At 36.1% G+C, this 19811-nt stretch overlaps 1 protein-coding gene across 1 annotated transcript in view; it reads right to left on the bottom strand.

Annotated features, from left to right (window-relative positions):
* Positions 1 to 722: 722 nt before the first annotated feature.
* Positions 723 to 19811, bottom strand: part of CCDC171 (coiled-coil domain containing 171) — a 147121-nt gene continuing 128032 nt past the window's right edge. The window contains 1 exon segment of the mRNA XM_057406291.1: positions 723 to 1021. Within this exon segment, the coding sequence (XP_057262274.1) occupies positions 980 to 1021 (42 nt within the window). The 3' untranslated portion in view covers positions 723 to 979.

Raw genomic sequence — 19811 nt, 5'->3', positions numbered from 1 at the left:
ATATATTACCTGCAACACTGGTTTGGGAACTGTCCTTATAAAGTACATAAACATATCATCAGAAATCCTCCCTGCACAATTGTTCGTCTTTCTGATGAAATGCAGACTTGATAAAAGGGGAGTTTTCAGCGCCTGCAGGGACCAGATTCAGCAGCTAACTCAACTTGTTCAAATAGGCAAGTGGTATCATGTAGCTTTACAAGAAGCAACCTGACCTTCTCACATTGACCAGCAGTGACATTATTGTGCAGGAAGAGAAGCAGTCACATCATTTCTGTTTTGCACAACCTGCTTAAAGTTTGCAACTAAATGCTTGTCTTCAGTTGAGCTGACAAGAGAAAAGAGGGGGCTCAGTGAACCATGGCAGGGCTGCCATGAAATGACAGGAATCATTGGCATACATTTCAAATAGCTCTCTCAATCCTATTAAAGTATTGCAGTCCTGCTTTAAAATAGACAAGTATGAAACAACTTTGATAGATAGAGACTAAAATGGCTTATTGATTTTTTTTTAAAGACTGGGGAAAATTACCCAAAATGTGTCATTCTTTAACATTTAAAAATATACTACATAAAAAATGAACTGCAATAAATAAAAGTTAAAAAAAACCAAACCTGTTTTGGTATGCAAAGAATGAGAAGCAGAAAAATGTGAACATACAAAAGCATATTTTCATAGAAACGTAAAATTAATGTCAAAAAATACATAAGCTGAACTACAATTCAAAGGTAGCAACAAAATTGCACTTTAATTGCATCATTTTACATTAATGCAATTTTTTCCTTCTAAAAGATTTTTGATACAAAGAATCTGAAAATCCATTTTCCATTGTTCTTTTGGGACTGGATGTGACATTCAGGCTGAAGGAATAGACTGAAGACTGAAAACTGGCTCTATTGTGCATAAAACTGTAGCATGTGTCAGGTTCAGCTTGCAATGCCAAAATATCTGGGATACAGCTCTGGTCAGGCTGAATTCCTAGCTTGAAGCCATGGTGATGTTTGAACTCCCTCTTGATTCCTGGAGAAAAAGAAGTAACAATTATAATAAAAAACCCTCAAACAACAACAAGAATGTACATTTACTGTTAAATGCCTTTCATAAAGGTATGAAGTATTTGCAAGTGTCTGCTTCTTGTTTCACTTAATACATAGTACTTAATATATCTGCATATATTCAGCCTTAATAAACAGGAACAATAGACATTAGCTAGAGTACTCTGCACTAGTAAGTGTTAGGAAACCCTAGCCTACTTTATTTGAAGAGCTACAAATACTTAAAGAAAACTTCTACTCCTCTTCATTGTAATTTCTAGGGCTTGAGGCTTTTTAATCAAGTAAAGAAACTTATTCTACAGTCTCCCTGTCACTGTTAGTAGGAAACATGTGCCATGCTAACCTTGGAAGGTATTAATTTGCTTTTAAGTATCTTTTATCATCAACTGAAACCAAACCCTTAATACTTTTCAAATGTCAGCCTAAGATGACCAGAGAATATACACTAAATGTATCTTGATGGAGAATATGATTCATATTGCAGTAGGTCTTGACACTCAAACACCTCTAAAATTTAGACCAGTTAAAATTCAACATTAAAGAAACTCCAGCACCAAAACATTTTGCATCCTACTTTGAATGATTATTGATATTATCAGCATAATAGCATTAGAATTTTTTGAAAATGCTAAATAAAGACACTCTGTATTCTCTTAAATATCCATAATAATAAAAAAACAGGAAAACACAATGCCATATTGCTTTTCTGTCCTTTAACAAGGTATTATACCCAATGCAATATACAGCTGTGGAAGTAGCAATCACTTATTTCATCAAGTCATGAAACATATGAAAACTTCACATGCAAAGCATAATTATGAAAAAGACAAAAGTTAAATTACTGAAAGACTGTGACAGTATATTTTAGGTTTTAAATACTCTTCAGCATTTTAGGAAGACCACACAATCACAGAGGCAGAAATGCATATACGCAGAGGGACAGATTCCAATATACATATTCACAGATATGAAGAAAGATGCAGAAGGGTGTGTGTATATTCGTATTTCAACAAATCCAGACTCAATCGTATGTATAAATACACATTCATGAAATATTCCCCTTTTGTCTGTTACTATTGCTAGAGAAAAATCAATGGTCTCTAACACATACTTCAACAGTTCCCTTTGATATGGACTCTTTTGATTTTTCCCATTCACTGTAAGCCATATTACAGCTACTGTAAACAGGTAGGTTATGCTAGACCTTCATTAAGAACCCATAGAGCAGCAAATTTAGATGACTATTTCAAGTAGATAGTTAACACAAAGTAGTGCCTTGAGCTTTTCCAAATCATGGTGGTGATGAGGATGAGCTAACCAACAGAACTTGCAAGTATGATCTGAAGATTTGCTTTTCAGTCCTTCTGGCTCAACACTATGCAAAATAGGAACCACTACAATGCCAAAGCACAAATGATATTTACTGCGTTTGTATCAGCACATCTGAAATGAGATCTGAATGAGGGCATTCACCAATTACCTAGATTAATAGTGTTATTTGTACATTTTAATCAGCTGATCACATAGCCAAAATTCTCTCTAAAATAAGTCATTCATAAAAAAAATTACAGTATTGAAATATGCAAACAACTTGTTATGTTCTAAAAACACTTCTGCGTGTAAGAAAATGAAATCAGTAAGATATAAGCTATAAAAAGGTTTCAGCCTAGGTAACAAATATTGAAGACAAATTTAAACATATTGGTTTGTACTGCTTATAATATCTCAATTTATCAGCATATAACAAGTAAAAATCACATGCTACAATTATACTCATATTATATACACTTATTATATACACTCTTATATTATATACACTTACTATATACACTTACATACACTTTTTCCTGATGTATTGAGTTTTGGTGGGTTTCTTTTTTTTTTGAAGAATATGGCATTGAAATCCCAGTAAGGAGATACAAAATCAGATTTCCTTTGAGAGTTACAAAAAAAATGTATGAAACTTAATGATTGGCAGCAAGTCAATAGACTATGTTACAGTAAAAGCTTCACTGTTGGAGGAAAAAAGCTCTGTTTATCCAGATCCTGTGCTGTACTTCTTACAAAGAACAGAATACTATTCATTGAATAGAAGGGAAATCAGATCTAATAGCAATGTGATTGATGTAAAAAAATCTTGGCTGTTACTCGTAAGAACTGTTTTGATCCAGTATCATTATATATACTCAAGATGAATAATAAAATAGGATTCCATAGGTTAGAAGAACTTTTATAACACATTGTTTGAACACATACAGGAATTCACCTGCAGGAATTTTAAAGGCATTTATAATTTCCCAACAGACCTCTTTCAACATTATTGCATTTAAACACATTTCTAAAACATGTATTAAATTGACAAACTCAAATGGCTATGCCAGAGCTGTGCTTATAATCCCTTGTATAAATATGCATTTAGGTAATTTTTAAGAGAGGAATTATGTATCTTCAATAAGTGTCTGTTCAGTAAATCTTTAGCACAGCACTTTTATTTACCTGATAAGCTGTAAATTATTCCACTTAAAATGTTACACTTCCTCAGGCAAATAGATATTTAGAACACAATATGTCTAGCAAAAATATGCTTTCAAAATATTTATGCAATATTGTCGTGGTTTAAACCCAGTCAGGCAACTCGTTCACTCTCTCCCCCACCTTCTTGCCCTCCCCCTGCTCCCGGAGGGACGGAGAGGAGAATCAAAAAGCATGCAACTCCCACAGGTTGAGATAAGAACAGTTTAGTAACTAAGGTATAACACAAATCACTACTGCTACCACCAATAGTAACAATGATAAAGGAAATAACAAGGGAAGAGAATACGACATCTCACCACCAGTTGACCGATAACTCGCCCCCCAGCCCAACCAAGCACCGACCCATACCTCCTCCAACCCCGCAGTGCCCCAACCCTTCCGGCTAACTCCCAGTTACATCCTGGGCATGACATGCTGTGGTATGGAATACCTCTTTGGTCAGTTTGGGTCAGGTGTCCTGTCTCTACTCCTCCTGGCTTCCCCTCCTCCCTGGCAAAGCATGAGGCTCACAAAGTCCTTCACCAAACCAAAACATCATTGTTATCAGCTCTGTTCCCAGGCCGAAAATCAAAACACTGCACTGCACCAGCTACCAGGAAGGAGAAACACGACTGCTACTGCTGAACCCAGGACAAATATAATAATTGGTTATGTCCTATGGTCATTTTTCAAAGTTTGATAGTATAACTTTAAAAAACATGTTTTCCCAAAGACCAAAATATGAAAGGTTAGTCTATATTATGGAATAATTGCTTTCTAAACTATAGTTAGCTCAGGCAATTTTTTCATAACAGACATAGAAAAAGATTTCTGAAAAATTTTTTCAATGTAGTTTTTTTTTTTCCTGTAACTAATCTATGAACACATTTATGATCTAGATTAAAGGTTCTCTTAAATAAATGAACTGTTTTATCAAACTTAAAACTGATCTATAGTGGGTTGCTTTAGTATGTATGATGTTGGGAGGAAATATTATAATGCCATCATGTATTATAGCCTCACATACACTTTTATTGCAATGTCAGCCTACTCAAAAGTATCATGTTGTGATCAAAGACACCCCATTTTGCGTTATATACCAATACTTGTGGAATAATACACACAGCTAGACACTTGGAAGTAGAAGATTGTGCACGTTATGACAGTGATGCAAACTGATAACTATATGGAGAAATTCACCATAAGAAGTATACTGTTTATCTTCAATTGTAGGTGTAAAATCTATACCCAGAGCTCAAGCCACAAACCAGTCAGAATGCTTTCAAGCCTTCAAAGCCTACACAAGGATAATTTTACTGGACCACAATTTTCATTATAATACTACACAACAACTCTTCAACTGTTCTCTACTATTTGTAAGTTACAGCAATAGGTGCTTCCAGTTTTGGGATTTGCCACCACTATTTAGGTACTTTAAACTGCCTTCAAATATTAAATTTCAAAATACAGTAGCCCAAACTTCCCTTCCAGTTTGTCATGACATGTAACATTCTATATTAGAAAAAAATCAGAATAATAAAAAATGATACGGGTTTTGCAACTTCAGGCTTCTGGGTAGTGAATAACAAGCCTGCATATATGGCTTCAACTGAAGTAGGAACGTACTGAATCTGCTTAGAATCAGAACAGAAAATGACCAAGTAAGGGAAGAAATAAAAGGGCAGAAAGAATAATGCAGAAGATACAACACAATAAAGACTCAGTTATGCTGGTTTCCTGTGTGATGATACAGATGCAGTAATAAGTTTAGTGCTATATGCCAAAGTAAATTCAAGACAATTTTTGAATTATTACAAGGCCAAAGAGTGATTTGGAAATCACCAGGTTACAGGATACTTAGGTGTGTGAGGATGCCTGACAGCAAACAGAAGCATAGATGGATGAGCCAACTGTAGTTTCTTCTGAATTCTGGCAACCCCTAATCTCTGGAAAGGCTCTAGCACAACCCCTCAAGGATACAAAGAAATGTAAGGTAAGCACAGACACAGACAGCAGTGAGGGGTAAGTGGGAAAGAGTCAATATATTTCTCCACAATTGATTTCTGATACTGATTTCACTCACCCCAGCTCTAGAATATGAAGTAATAACCAGTAGACAGCAAATCAAATGGCCAATAATGTTCTCTTCATCTTCAACCACCTATGCTATCATCATAGCTTGCATCATTTCGCTGTAGCAGTAGCAATTCCCCTAAGTTACAAACAACCATTGTCTTCGATAAACATTTTGCAGCACTTACATAGGAAACCTATTTCCCTCTAGAGAAACCTGCACATTTTCAGATCATTCACAACTCTCTTTTCAGACTGCTGTTTCCAAAACTGAGTTGCTGTTTCTCAGACAATGCCAATGGACTTCCCGTATTCTGCTCATTCTTTTGCTGTTAAAAGTAGCTCCAAGAGCTATTTCTCACTCTAAGTGAAAAAAATAAGACTGGTGAAAATGCTAGAAAGTGGTGTTTAAAATGTAAAGTATTACTAGTGGGTGTCAGTGCAATACAGTGGTATTTAACAAACTTTTTGAAAGCAGGAATGTATGCCAGTCAAAACTGGGAAGTTTGCTTCCCATGTCAATGATTTTGCAATTTTGTATGCCAAGGCAGTAGGACTAAATTGGTGCTTTGACACAAAGTAGGAAAATGGCAACATTCAGTATAAATTTTAATTGTCAGCACTCCTGCCTGGATACTGCAAACAACTTGCTATCAGAAAATAATGCAATGAGCTGCCAGCTCATTATGTATTAAGGCAGAAAGGTAGACACATAACACACTTTGGGTGCTGCTAGCCAACAGTACTTTTCTCATGATCAAAGAATTCCCTCTTCCAGTTTCAGGAGTTTTTAAACAAACACATGAGCCTGAAGTATCTGGAAATGATTATTTTTTCAGCTTTTCTAATGAAATCACACTCCAGAAGCTCTATTAAAGGCAGTTAAGAGAAGGATTTAATATTATTATATTTATTTTTCTAAAAGAAATTCTTGTTTTATTCAAACAGACTTAAACCTGGTATGTTTGAAGAATGTATTATCACATGTATTATCACATCAGATGAACACCTTCTCTTCAACATTTTGTTGGCTTATTGACAAATAACTTGTTTTTGCATTGCTGATTTTAATGATTCCTAAATATTTTGGCCAAAATCCAACATATAGCCTACATAGTAAATTTCTCTTCCAGATGCTTCATTGCAACACACATGGAAACCTCCTATTTTCAGATCAAATTTTCTGCACTAGACTAATAATACCAAAACATTAGGCAAAGTATGTAATGCACTATTTTCATGGTGAAATGCTCACTCTGTACTGATTTCAATTCAGGTTTTCAAATTCTTTGGTACTTTTTGCCCATGCTATCTACCACTGTCTTTCCACTTTTTCAGGAATGGAAGCAACTTCCATATATCTATTTTTAATCTAACTAAAATGGCTATTTGTTTATCTTGCGCTGCATGTTGCAAACAACACTGAAAAGCACACTGTACTCTTACAAACTGTTGTGACACCTCTCCATGTTTTGCAGCAGTGTATAAAATTAGCACCATCTTTAACTGATGCTACTCTTGCTCCCAGGAAAGCCTTTCCTGCTATGTGAATTTTCCCACAGCATTTCATTGCCTCAGATCAGTATTTTTCTCTCTCAAGGTTCCCTCATCTCTTTGCTTTCTAGCAAGAAGGGGAGAAGGTGACTACAACCAGAGACTAAAACACTCACAACACCATACTGAGGCACAAGCAGCTCATGAAATCGTCCTCCCCACTTAGTCTTTTCTTCTTCCAGTGCTAGTGGGAAAACAGTCCCTATCCAACTAGTTAAAGTGTCAAACTTCATACTCTCTTGAGAAATGTATTCAGTCATCAGCTGAATTCCAAGACAGCGTGACTGTCTGATGTAAGCTTTCAAAGTTTTGTCTCAGTTGCATATATACTGCCACTCTAGCAGAAAAAGGAGAAACGCGTATTTACATTCATTTTGCCAAACATTAGCATCTTCTGTCCAATCATTTGAATGCAGAAGTGTTAGGAGAAAACAGCTTAGAGAACAAGGGTTGACACATACAGTGTGAAATCTTAAGGTGCTTGAATGCAATGAGGGAGAAAGTGAGACAGAACCACATTTCATCTCCCTAACTGTGCTACAGTCCACATGAACTTTGTGACAGGTCTCTGTCTCTCAGCCACACTTCACTAGCTTCTGCTGACATTCAGCTGTCAGACAGCAACCCTTTACCATGCCCCTAACATGCTCTACAGCTTCACCCAATTAACTCTCTCTCACTTGACACTGCAGCAAAAAGCTTCATAATAGGTGGTCAAGGTGCATGGTGTCTGCTTGCCCTCTAACTGCTCACACACAGCAAAATGCTTAGCTACCTTCCTTTTTGTCTGCACCAAACTGATGCAACTACAGTTTAGGCATTCTGCTGCTAAACAGGACAAGGACAGCAGACCTTTGGCAGTGGTGCATTAATCCATCTTTTACTGAAGACTAATTTTAATGAAGAATCCTACAGCTAATCATCATAAACATTTTGGTAAAAAAGAAATTACACTGATTCAGTAAAATACTTCAATCACTTTTTAATTAATAAAGATATACTGTATCAGCAATTTGGATGTAAGAGGGGAAGAGGGAAAAAGTAATTATTTCTAATAGTAACGTTTAACAACATAAAGGATAAAGGCCTAGGAACAATGAAAGTGCCTTTATGATTCAGCTTTCTTACATTAAAAAATCTTTAGGCATTCAGAAGATTAATTTTTCCTATGCATTTATGCCAAACATGCAATATTTTTGAGGAATGATGTTCAGAAATATAAATCTATGTAGCTAAGAAAACAAATTAACTACTATAAGAAATGGAAATCAAGATTTTAGGATTCTATCAACAGCTTATATAAAAATGAGTACAAAGGTGGAACTAACTCTTACTTTGCAGACAGATGCATTGAGAATAGTCCAATTTGTTCACTATTTTTCTCAAGTATATTTGTAATATACATGTAGAGTAAGTCACAAAAGGCCCTTGAAAGTCCAATATGCAGTAAGTACTGATGATGCTTAAGCACTCTTTGCTGAAGAGGTACAGTGTTTACCATGGATGGAACAGTCTGGATGAGCACTGGTGTCTGGACAGTGGAATAAGGAGAACTGCCACAGTGAATGCTTCCTGAAGTAAGGCAAGACTCAAAAGACAAAGCCTGGTCAGATTCTGGTGTTTGCTAAATTACAGTAAGTTCAGACAGGTTATGTAAACTATTTGCTTTTTGGTATCTCTACAAGGACAAGTACCCTTGAAGTTCTCTCTAAAAACAACTAAAAGGGCATTTTTTCACACGAGAAATCTAATTCTCATAAAAAGAAGTATGCACCCAGTTTATAGAAAGTGGAAGTTCACGAGACACTATAGCATGAAGGAAACAAAACAAAAAGGAAATAACATTGATGGAGAGGTAAAGTGGACATCTTCCTCAACAGGAATTTATAGCAAGGACATAGAATCAACTTATTTTTATGAAATGTGATGAAAAGAAGTCTTAAAGACTTGGAATGCACACATCTCTGGCAGAAGTTGTTGATGCAAAAGTGAATAGTTTTGCAGCAATGAAAAAGAAATGTAGCAAACATCTCACTCAGATTTCAAGTAGGAAAATGGCACGACTCAGAATTAATATGCACACATGGCATTTTACTGCAGATGTCTGCAAAAACCTTTAGGTGAACAAAAAGCGATTTGGTTTTCACTTGGTTGCGAGAATATAATAATGGTGGTGTTGTCCATAATCCTGACATGAGAAGGTAAATGCTGATCTCATGAATTGACAGCTTTTGGCACCCCCAAATAGCAGAATGATGTTAGTTCTTAGGAGACAACAGAATTTGGACCAGAAACTGGATACAGGCATGGTTTATGAAACATATCTGCACTTATCTGAAAAACAGACTGATTTCAATCGTTATCCAAAATACAGACAAACGCATGCTGAGTAAGAATGCCTGCATTTGTATTAGGCTTCCGGTTAACCTAAATCTCAGCTCATCTAAATAACTGTATTGAACTGAGTAGCTTCTTTTAAAGTTCCTCTAATAACAGACCTAAAAACGTTTAGAAATGAACTATTACTACTGAACTACTCAGTTTTCCAAAATGAATGTTTATGATTAAAATCATAAATGTATTAGGAGGACAAGGGGTTACACCTTTTTACCACTGGCCAATGCAGTGTACATTGTCTGGATTGTCCAATGCAGAGGTGTAGCCTGCTACCTCCCAGCCAAAAGCGTGATAAGGGCTGCATCCCCCTTCCTCATAAACTAGCCTAGAGATATATTCACCAGGAAGAGGTACTTTTGGCTCCCTGTAGTTTTGGGATAGTTTTCAAACTTTTGTTTGCTTAACCATACCAAGGACTTTAATGTTCATACATCCCCAATAACCCTTAGCTGAACTAACTTCAGGAGAGAATTAGTCCTTCTGTTGTAAACTGCATGTAGTATCTGACGCAGTGTATATTCAATAGAGTTCTAAAGGGTAGTTTTATAACAGTAATGGTCAGGGAAAACAGTTGGCTTTCCAACCAACTTACTGCTTATAAAATATCAGTTGATATCTGAATGGCCTAAAAAAATATTTCAGGCTCAATTTCAGTTGATGGCTAACATGTAGGTCTTTTGTAAATGCAAGATCCAAATTACACTAACTGGGCAAGAAATCAAGCTTATCAGCTATAAACAACTTGAGTGCGGGTGAGCTAGGTTTACTGTCTCTATTGGTTTTGGCCAAATTTATATATACACTATACTTCAGACTGAAATTAAAGAAATAGAAATCTAACAATTACTTCAACTTTTTATACTTACCAGATTCCTGAGTACAATCAGCCTCTAAGAGCTGCCCTTAGCTCAGGTACTAGATAATCGCTATTATGTGAGGCTGAACATCCTGTTTGAGTGAGTCCACTTGCAAAACGGAAGGCAAATATAAGTAGTATTTTCAGCATACCAATCATATTTTATGTGAATCAACATAAAAAACATGCTAATGGATTTTCATCCTTTCACATACATATATATGTCAAATGAGTGTTCTGAAAGCACAAGAGAATAGCAAAAACAAAACAAAAAAACCCACCCCAAAACCAGAACCCACCATTATCACATACAACACTACAAACTTTCATCCAGCGTGTAAAATTTTTTCATCAGAAAAGTCATGAAGAACATAAAAGGAGACTTGTGGAAAGATTTCTTCAGCTTTCTGGTTTATGAAACAAAAATCGTGTTAACAAAACTTTAAAAAATAATTTTACGCAGTGGTATTTCAGTAATTTTGTGTGCTTTGAACATTCCAGAATGATACCTTTAATTCCTTTATTCTAAGCTCCTGATTAATGATGCTCTTATAAAAACTCTCTTATTTAAAGTGTAATAAACTTAAGTAAGTTATTAAATTAAACTAGACATTCCTGAAGCAATAGGATGTTTTGACATGCACAAATTTAAACAGAACTGTGTGACTTTTAGTGTCAGGAAAACTTGCAAGGTCCTGGTTCAGTTACAATACATGTCCAGGCTCCCGAAAGAGCGCAGTGCATTTAGTACACCCTGAACAAGAAAGCTTGGTGTCACACAGAGCCCAAAAACCTAACAGTTCCCTAAGCATAAGCTTATAATCACCATATGAGCTGATGCTTTTTTGATCACAGACGACCCTTGGTACCCAACAGAAGCTGAAAAATTAGCAAAATATTTCATTACTGTAGCCACCAAAGACTGTCAAAGTACCTGCAACCATTACCTAGGTAGGACAAAAGGCCTTCAAAATACTGATAAACATACAAATTTAAGTCAGGCACGTATTGCAATGTCAGCTTTATGGTGTATTTTACTGAATGAACTACGGGTTTATGGACCAGTTTCAGTTGAGAGCCAGATCCAAAAGTGTGGTGTCTTAAAGCAAGGTGGCTTTACAGGTTCCACAGGTCTCTATTTAAAATGAATTGAAGCAATTACACCATTTGAAAAGGATGAAATGAAATCATTACATCTTTATAATGTCACTTTGCTTTCCTAGTATCATCACACATAGCAGGGAAACTGCTGGCGACTGACCACATTATTCCTGTGTGTATTATTTTTGTTAATTTTATTACTTACGTGTAATTTAAAGATATCCTACCTTCCACTAAAAAGAAAAAATTGATTGCTTAACAAAAAGGTTCTTTTGAAAAGGTACTATTTATAAAATAAGTCAACAAAAACCCACAAATTCTTGTAAAACGGAAAAGCAAAGTTATAGCTTAAGAAGCACATTTGTTTCTAAACCTCTTTCTTTAACTGAACCATTACACAAACTGAAGAAAACACAAGATGTTTTAAAAAATCACTATTATTATTATCCTGGTAACATCCTTTTAGCTGACAATAAAGCTCTTTACCCCAGAGTGTACTCATTTCACATTTTTATAATTTCTTCAAGTACTGGTTTATTCAACAGGCCAAACTGCTTCAGGGAGCCCAGTCCCTGGAGAAGATAGGTCCTTACCTATAATAAACTGGAAAAAGTTGTGCTTTCTCTACATAATGTGGGTTTCACAGGCTTCTATGAGAAATTTTTATACCTAACTTAAAAACAACAACAAAAAAAGAAATATAGGTTGGGTAAATATTAAGCAGTGTGACTTAAATATGAAAAACTCAATATAAATAAACATTAAGATGTAAGTTGCTGACTGTATGCCCTTAAAACATGCCAGTGTCACAGGAATAAAATTACAGCAATAAAATTATGAATTAAGAACACTGTTATGCTTCGTGCCCTAACTCTGAATTTCCTGTCATCTCTACAAATCATACTCTCTAGTATATTTTAATGTATTGTGCTTTGGTTTTCTGTTTTGTTTTGGTTTTTTTTGTTGTTGTTTTTGTTTTGTTGTTCTTACTATTATTACTATTTCTTGCATTAACTGTTAAAAGTACAAAATGCAATCAATCAGCAATGGAAGTAGGTAAACATGTATTTCTACAAAACCACACTGCTCTACTGCAAAAATGTCACAGAAAGGAATGCAAAGGTTTGTTCTTTTTCTCCACAGTTTAAAAGAATACAAACATGCACAATTACGGGAAAGTTTTGCTTAAACAAACCAACAGAAAAATATCTGATGATTTTATAAATTTCAGAAAACCACAAAGTAAAGCAGATTAAGCAGCAGAGACAGTCATCTCCTCTGAATAAAAGTTTGCCCACTAGCTGGCACTGAATTCTCTGCTGGTGGGAATGCCATCCTGAGGGAAACGTAAACCTCTGAGATTTTGCTTTACAAATACTTACAGTATGACTTACAGTACTACTTATTTCCCCACTATTTAAAATGTAGGTTTATGCTCAAATATACTCTCCAGGCCAAATCCTGTTAAAGGTCAGCACAATTTTTTTTGCGTTTTGTTTTTTAATGTGTGTGTGTAGCATTAGCCATACTACATTCTAAGTGGGGCAGTGAGTGTTGCACGTGTGTGCATGTCTGAGGCTAGCTTAGAAAGAGGCAGACTCCTGGAAACACTGTCCTAGGTCCCGATCTCTTGTATTTTTTCCCTGCAAACTGGTTGGTGAGCTATAGTGTTACAAAGTAAACAAGAAACACCACAAAAGAGAACAAAAGTACTTGTACCTATATTCCCAATCAATTGAATTGCAACTCACAGGTAGCATCTACACATTCTGCACTATTCATCAAAGCTAATGCCTAAAGATTAGCACTAAATTTTCTCCTTATAAACATGCTTTCCATATTTACCTTGAAACACAAAACCAAACAGGTGTCAGAACAAGAAAAAAACTATTGACAACAGTGCATCTTATAGGATCTAAATTTAAAATGTCAAGAAAATATCAGGAAGATGACAATCTGGATTGCAAGGATTCATTTGCCATTTAAGTATCCGAGCTAGACTCATTCAAGCACAGCCATGCTTTAATCCCCTCCAAAAATTTCTCAGTGAATTCAGTCTCAGAACAAACAGACATTCCCTTTATGTTTAACCCACAGTTTAGCAGGGAATAATAGAAGCTTCCCAGCTCTCTTTCTTGAAATAACTTCTTCAAAAGGGACGAGGAAGCACCTTCTGGCCTAAGTAAAAGTCCTTGAGCCTGGAAAGAAGTGAATTTGTCTGCCTTTGTAGAGAATATTCCTTTTCTTCTGTAAAGCCAGTAAAATTGTATCCTCAGCTGTGTTCTTTTGTAAAAATTTTCCCCAGGGTTAAATGTCTCGGTCTATAATATCCAGTTCTCAAAATAACAGCCTGTCTAGCAATCCAAATACGTTTATTTCTACTGCAGTATTAGCTGTATACGTAATTTCTACTGCAGCATTAGCGGTATACGTAATAATATCCAAAATCATCTTTTAATTTGACATGCTAAAATGTCACTTTGAGAGGTGTGGGAAAAAGGCAAAAGAAACAGGAGTGTGTAGAAAATAGGAAGGAAACATACACGGCTAGTGAATAAAACTCTTTGCATATTACCAACAAAACACATTTCAAAATACCATTGCAAAGACCTCTAATAAAGAAAAATGCATCATGTTGCTGTCTCCCAAGTCATAATTGCCTTCCAGAGCAAATGGGGTCTTTCTGAAACATTTAGTTGCAGGAAAACCCATGCACCACTTTGCAAAGACAATGAAGGACTAACTTGTTCCAGTATTTTTCCTTCAAGAACTGAACAAAATGAAGTGTAGGTATTCGCTTCCTTTTTCTCTGTTAATCTGCTACATGCAGAGAATGAATGGATGATGATTTTTTACAGGGCAAACTTGAACCTATACTTCAGACTTGTTTCCTTATCCAAATCATTATTTTCTCTAAATCAATTTCCAATTAGTTGCTCTGGGAGGTACAGTTGCTGCACTGGCCTGAGTATTTAGGATAAGCGATGAATACAACTTCAGATTCCAAGTGTCTTGTTTTCAGTCCTGGGAACTGAGGACACTTGTTTGTGAGTTCCAGTACCTCACTAGAAACACATTTCTAATGCCATAGAAATGCAAACCATGAAGGAAAAAAAGAAAAGGAGATTACCTTCCTGAAAACATGACCCTCCTTTTTTGTGACTCTGCCAACGACTTGAAAAATTTCGTTTGTGCTTAACATCAGAACAAACCTGTGGTCATTTAGGAACTTCATGGTTTCCATTAAACTGCACAGCAAGGACATTTGGAATTTCATGGCAACTGTGAAGTGAGAATGTAGATCTTGCTTCCCCAAAGCACCATCCTCTGCAGAGAGCTAACACCCACACACATCCACTCACATTCCTTAGCCAATTCATGTCATTAAGGAGACTTTAAGAACAGACAAAACAAAAAAAAAAAGAAAAAAAAAACCCAATGAAAAAAACAAAAACACAAATCCAACCCCACTTAAACCTCTTTCTTAAGCACCTGAAAGCAAAATACTACAAGTGGAAATGTAATGTTTAAATGCAAGGAATGCATTGTGTCCATCTACAGTCTTTACAGCATTAAATGCAACTACACTGAAAAGTGAAGTACTGGAAACCACCTAATTACCCAAACATTTACCTCTCTGCAGGTGTAAATACATGGGCCTAATAAGCCTTCCCACTGTGAAAGCTGTTATTTAAATTATATTAAAATATTAAAACTATTTAATGAGCTTTTTTCCCCTAAAGTAAATTGAGTGTGTGCCTTAACCTGCTTCAGGCAAAGGAAGTTTCAAACACATTGGTTTTGAAACTAGCCATTATTTCCCATGTTGCAAAACCGGCAATTTTATTTCCCAACAGCAAATGAAACTGTCAGGAAAATTTAGATGCAATAAAATTGGGTGGTTAAACCAACATGCTGGATTTGGAATAAAACTGAATTAAAGGAATTAAAATTAAGCATTATGTCAGTCAAACTTTACAAAAACTATTTGAAAAGGAGAGGGAGTGCTGGGTTTAGGGGTTTTTGTTGTTTTTTTGTTTAGTGGTGGGCTTGGGGTTTGGTTTCTTTTTTTTTCCAGAAGTTACGTTTCGGACTTGGTGAAGTACACACATAACTATCCATTTTATGTCCATCAACAGTGTCACATTTGAAATTTGCAGAATGAAAAATATTTTACATAAAATTTGTTGCTTCTGGCAACATTTCGGCCTAAATAAAAAGTTGTCAGGCAGTGTGTGACTTTAGTGGTAGAGAGTTTTAAAATGGTGGCTTCAGTCCAAGGCTAGCTAATAACGGCTGACATGCACTGGAATCTTGAGGCCTAAATCAACATTGTTTTCACAGCTGTAATTAAGCCACCTAATCAGAAGCACATTTTGACGGGACAGTTTCTGGAAGCCAGACATTACAATTTCTTATGCCTGGAGCGCAGTGGCTCATGAGAGGTCCTCATTTAATTTCAGGGTTGGGTTTTGGTTGGGGTTTGTTGTTTTGGGTTTTTTTTAGGAGAAAAAAAAAGGCTGTAAAATGAAAAGACTATAAAAAAAAGCAGTGTATGGCTGTTGAAATGAAGCAGGCCTATGTGTTCATGCCTTGACCAACCCTGCATCCCACCCTCCTTCGGCTCTCTGCCGAGTCCCCAGCTCTCAAGTGGCAGCTGCACACAGTGAGATTAAGGGCTTCTGCCAAAGTCAACAGATGAGCTGGTCTGAACTGGCTCTCTGTGTGTTCTGATTGTAAATTGTGCTGGTGATGATTAGAGAACTCTAACACAGGACGTCGTCTCTTAAAACTGTCCAGAGAAAATAATTTTTATTTTTTTTAAGTTCAGGAAATTTTTTTAAACTTCTTTTGTGGCTTGGTACATAGTGTTGTGTCTGTAACTTTCAGATGATTCAAACATAAATTCACACAAATGAAGTAACTATATTCTTAAAAAAAAAAAAAAAAAAAAAGCACTGTTACTTCCTCACAGCAAGATCCTCCATTTGGGGATGTTTACGTAGTAGGGTTGCTGCTGAAAGCAATTCTCTGACTAGAACACTCCAATAGTCTTGCTCTCCTACCACCTGCCAGTGGAAGATACCCCTAAAATTCAGACTATCAACTATTTTTGCTGCGTGACTATCACTTCAGGATGTTGAAATGGCTAAACAGTCTTTTTCTGGAGCGCAGCTACATTACTAACTTTAACATAAACTTTCAACCCCAGAGGCCACTGTAAAACTATCAATATTGAAGGCACCAGTCACTGAGGTCTGATTACATTTAGTTCTGCACTTTAATTACATATGGATTCTATTAACTGAACCTTTTGCCTTATAGGCAACATTTTAATCAAATTACTATAATTTTCAAGTATGTTACAATAGTCTGACAAGTTAAAAGTTCACATACCTAGAATATTATCAAAAAAATGTTGCATAAAAAAGGAAGTACTCTTTACACAATAGTAAATGTGTCGCTGAATTACTGTAACTGCTTTTGAACACCTTGCCCCAAGTTACATAATGTGATTCATATTACTGGTTTCATATTATTTTTTTTTATTGGCACTACATAATAAGCAAATCATTTAAACTGTAGGATTTATACTGTTTGGTTACAACTATTACTTGTGTAAGCAATACCACATGACAAGGTGAGCATTTGCGCTATGACACCTGCATTCCCTGGCTATACAGTAAGGTTGGCAAATTACACCCAACTACTTAATATCAGGTAAGAAATGCAAATATTTAAATAAAAAAAAGTTTCTGGAAGATATTACTGCTTTAAGGATTTAGCCTGATAGAGACTTAGTAAATATTACAAATACAGTTTTCTATTTTTGGCTATATTGATACCGCCACTCTTTCACACCTATCATCATCTCCAACAACTGGGAAACTCTCCTTGTGAGCCTGTCAGATTTTTCTTTATTTTCTATCAAGTTATGAACATTCATGTGTTTCACAGCAAATAAACCACACACTGGCAATCAACTGTCCTGAGCAAAAGTTGCAATTATTTGAGGTTCATATCCTACTCAGTTTTATCCTAGACTGTTTCCAAGAAAACACTGCAAGACAGAGGGTAATAATAACAAATCTGATTATTTTTTGCAAGGCAAATTAAAAACTGGTCTCTCCAAATCTTTCAAAAAAACAGTTCAATTCCAAATCTTTCAAAAAATATTTTCAGTTCAACTATGCATCAGGCTAGCATGAAGTAGTGGAAAAGCCAAGCAGAGTTTTCATCCAGGACCTATCTGATTATTGCAACATCTGGGAAGAATTCCCCCAGCTACATCAGTCATTCCATGTCCTAACACAAGAGATATGGCTCCAGCCCATGAAAGATGCTCTCTAACATTTAACATGACACCGATGGAGTAAATCCCTTTCTCCTATGCAGCAAGTGAAAAGGCAAACAGGGTGTTTTATTTTCACTCCAGCTCTGTCCTCATAATTACAAATGTAAGTCATTGTGTCCCTATTAGATGCGTCTCAGTCTTAAAATGCAGGCTGAACTGGTAACAAGGGAACAAAGGGTATATGAGAAGAAAGATAAATAAAACCACTGCCCAGAACAGCCAGGCTAAGAAACTGGTGTAGTTAAATTTTGAGTTTTAAATATTTCTTTTCTCTCTACACCCCTCCATGACCAGGATTCAAGTAGATCATAAGAACTGAGAGCTGACTGCTCTGAGTAGAAAGAAAAATGTACTTTTTGTTTAATGTAGTTCCTCATCAAAAAAATACAAGCATACGTCAATTACTAGCATCTCAACAATAAATAAGGATTTTCCACGTGTAAGATGATTCTCCTTGCTTATCTCATCTTACCAAAACATATAATTATGTCTTTCCAGTACTTTCAGTGATATCGTTAGGCATTTTCAGACAAAGGACCTATCATCCTTTCATCCAGGACCTATCTGATTATTGCAACATCTGGGAAGAATTCCACAATTTCTGAGACAACCACAACTGCAAGGGGCAGGGGAAGAAGTAAGGATGATGCAAAGCCACACAGAGCAATGAGTGATTTAATTTTCAAACTCAGTTAGAAGCATCCAAAGACAACTACGTTTTCACAGTTAGAGAACCCTGCTCTTCTTACAGTTCTACAGAACTTCACCTCTCACCCATCTGAAATGCACCCTCTCCCCCTTTCAGTTTAGCTCCCCAAATTCCCATTTATCCTGTGCACACAAAGCTTTTCTCTTTCTGTCATCTTTATAAGTCACTGTTATTTCACACTTTGTTTTCTGCACTCCTTTGATTCTGAAGTGAAAGCAGAGAAAGGAAGTAATATCACCGGATCAGCTGCATGTTCAGGATCAGAACAACACCTGACCACCTGCAATGTAACAGTGCTTTTTTTGCCTGCCAAAACTGATACCAGAATATGTTAAATTCTTAAAATCCTGACATCAGTACTGGTATCTCAGGGCCAAAAGCTACCAAAACACTTTGTGAAGAAATTTTATAATGTTCTGTCAGTTCCTCCTATATATCAAGTCACACTGGAAAATACAGTGTCAGTCACTGCATCCACTCTCAAGAACACTGTGATTGCAGCTACAAAATCTTTGGCAGCAGAGACACCGCTGTTTCATGTGCTGTCCATGTGACTAATACAATATCATGTCACCCCCCAGCACCCACAGAATAATCGCTTTTGACTATACTACTGCACAGTGCAGCATTTTAAAGCTCTCAGTTCAAAGCCCACTTATTACTGCAACTCTGAATGAAAGTCTAAGTATAGTAATAAACTAATGTATCTGAAGAATTAAAGTGGACCAAAGCAGCAGAGTCCAGTACTGCTAAAGTAACTGGCAAGCATTCATTTAGCAGGAAACCCTAAGCACAGCACAGCTTATGATGTTTATATTACTAGATGTTGCTGAGCAAGAAACAGGCAGGAAAAACAGAAATAAAAGAAAGAACATTTTAGCTGATACCTTCTTTGCTTACATACAGATGGTGTATACAGTTAGCTACTACCAGTGAAGTACTTCCACTAAATCCACCTTCTAAGGAAAATAATAAGACATAAAGGCAGAGTCATGTAAAAGGAAACAATACAGTTCCTTAAATTTCATGGAGAAAACAGCAGTGCCAGTCCAGTAATGAGTTCAGTGCTCAGTGAAGTAATTATCTTATTTCATGCTAGAGGCTGACTGCTGGCTTCTCTGTTCCTCCTCTTGCAACCTACATACCTATAGCCAAGATTACATACAGCCATATCAATGATACCTTCTTAGCTGAAT

This window comes from Pezoporus wallicus, unplaced genomic scaffold (genome assembly GCF_028554395.1).
Source record: "Pezoporus wallicus isolate ANWC-B61680 ecotype Strahan unplaced genomic scaffold, APGP_CSIRO_Pwel_v1 contig_2132, whole genome shotgun sequence".
Classification (NCBI taxonomy): domain Eukaryota; kingdom Metazoa; phylum Chordata; class Aves; order Psittaciformes; family Psittacidae; genus Pezoporus; species Pezoporus wallicus.
The sequence above is the reverse complement of the archived record's forward strand: the minus strand, read 5'-3'. Positions and strand labels throughout refer to the sequence as shown.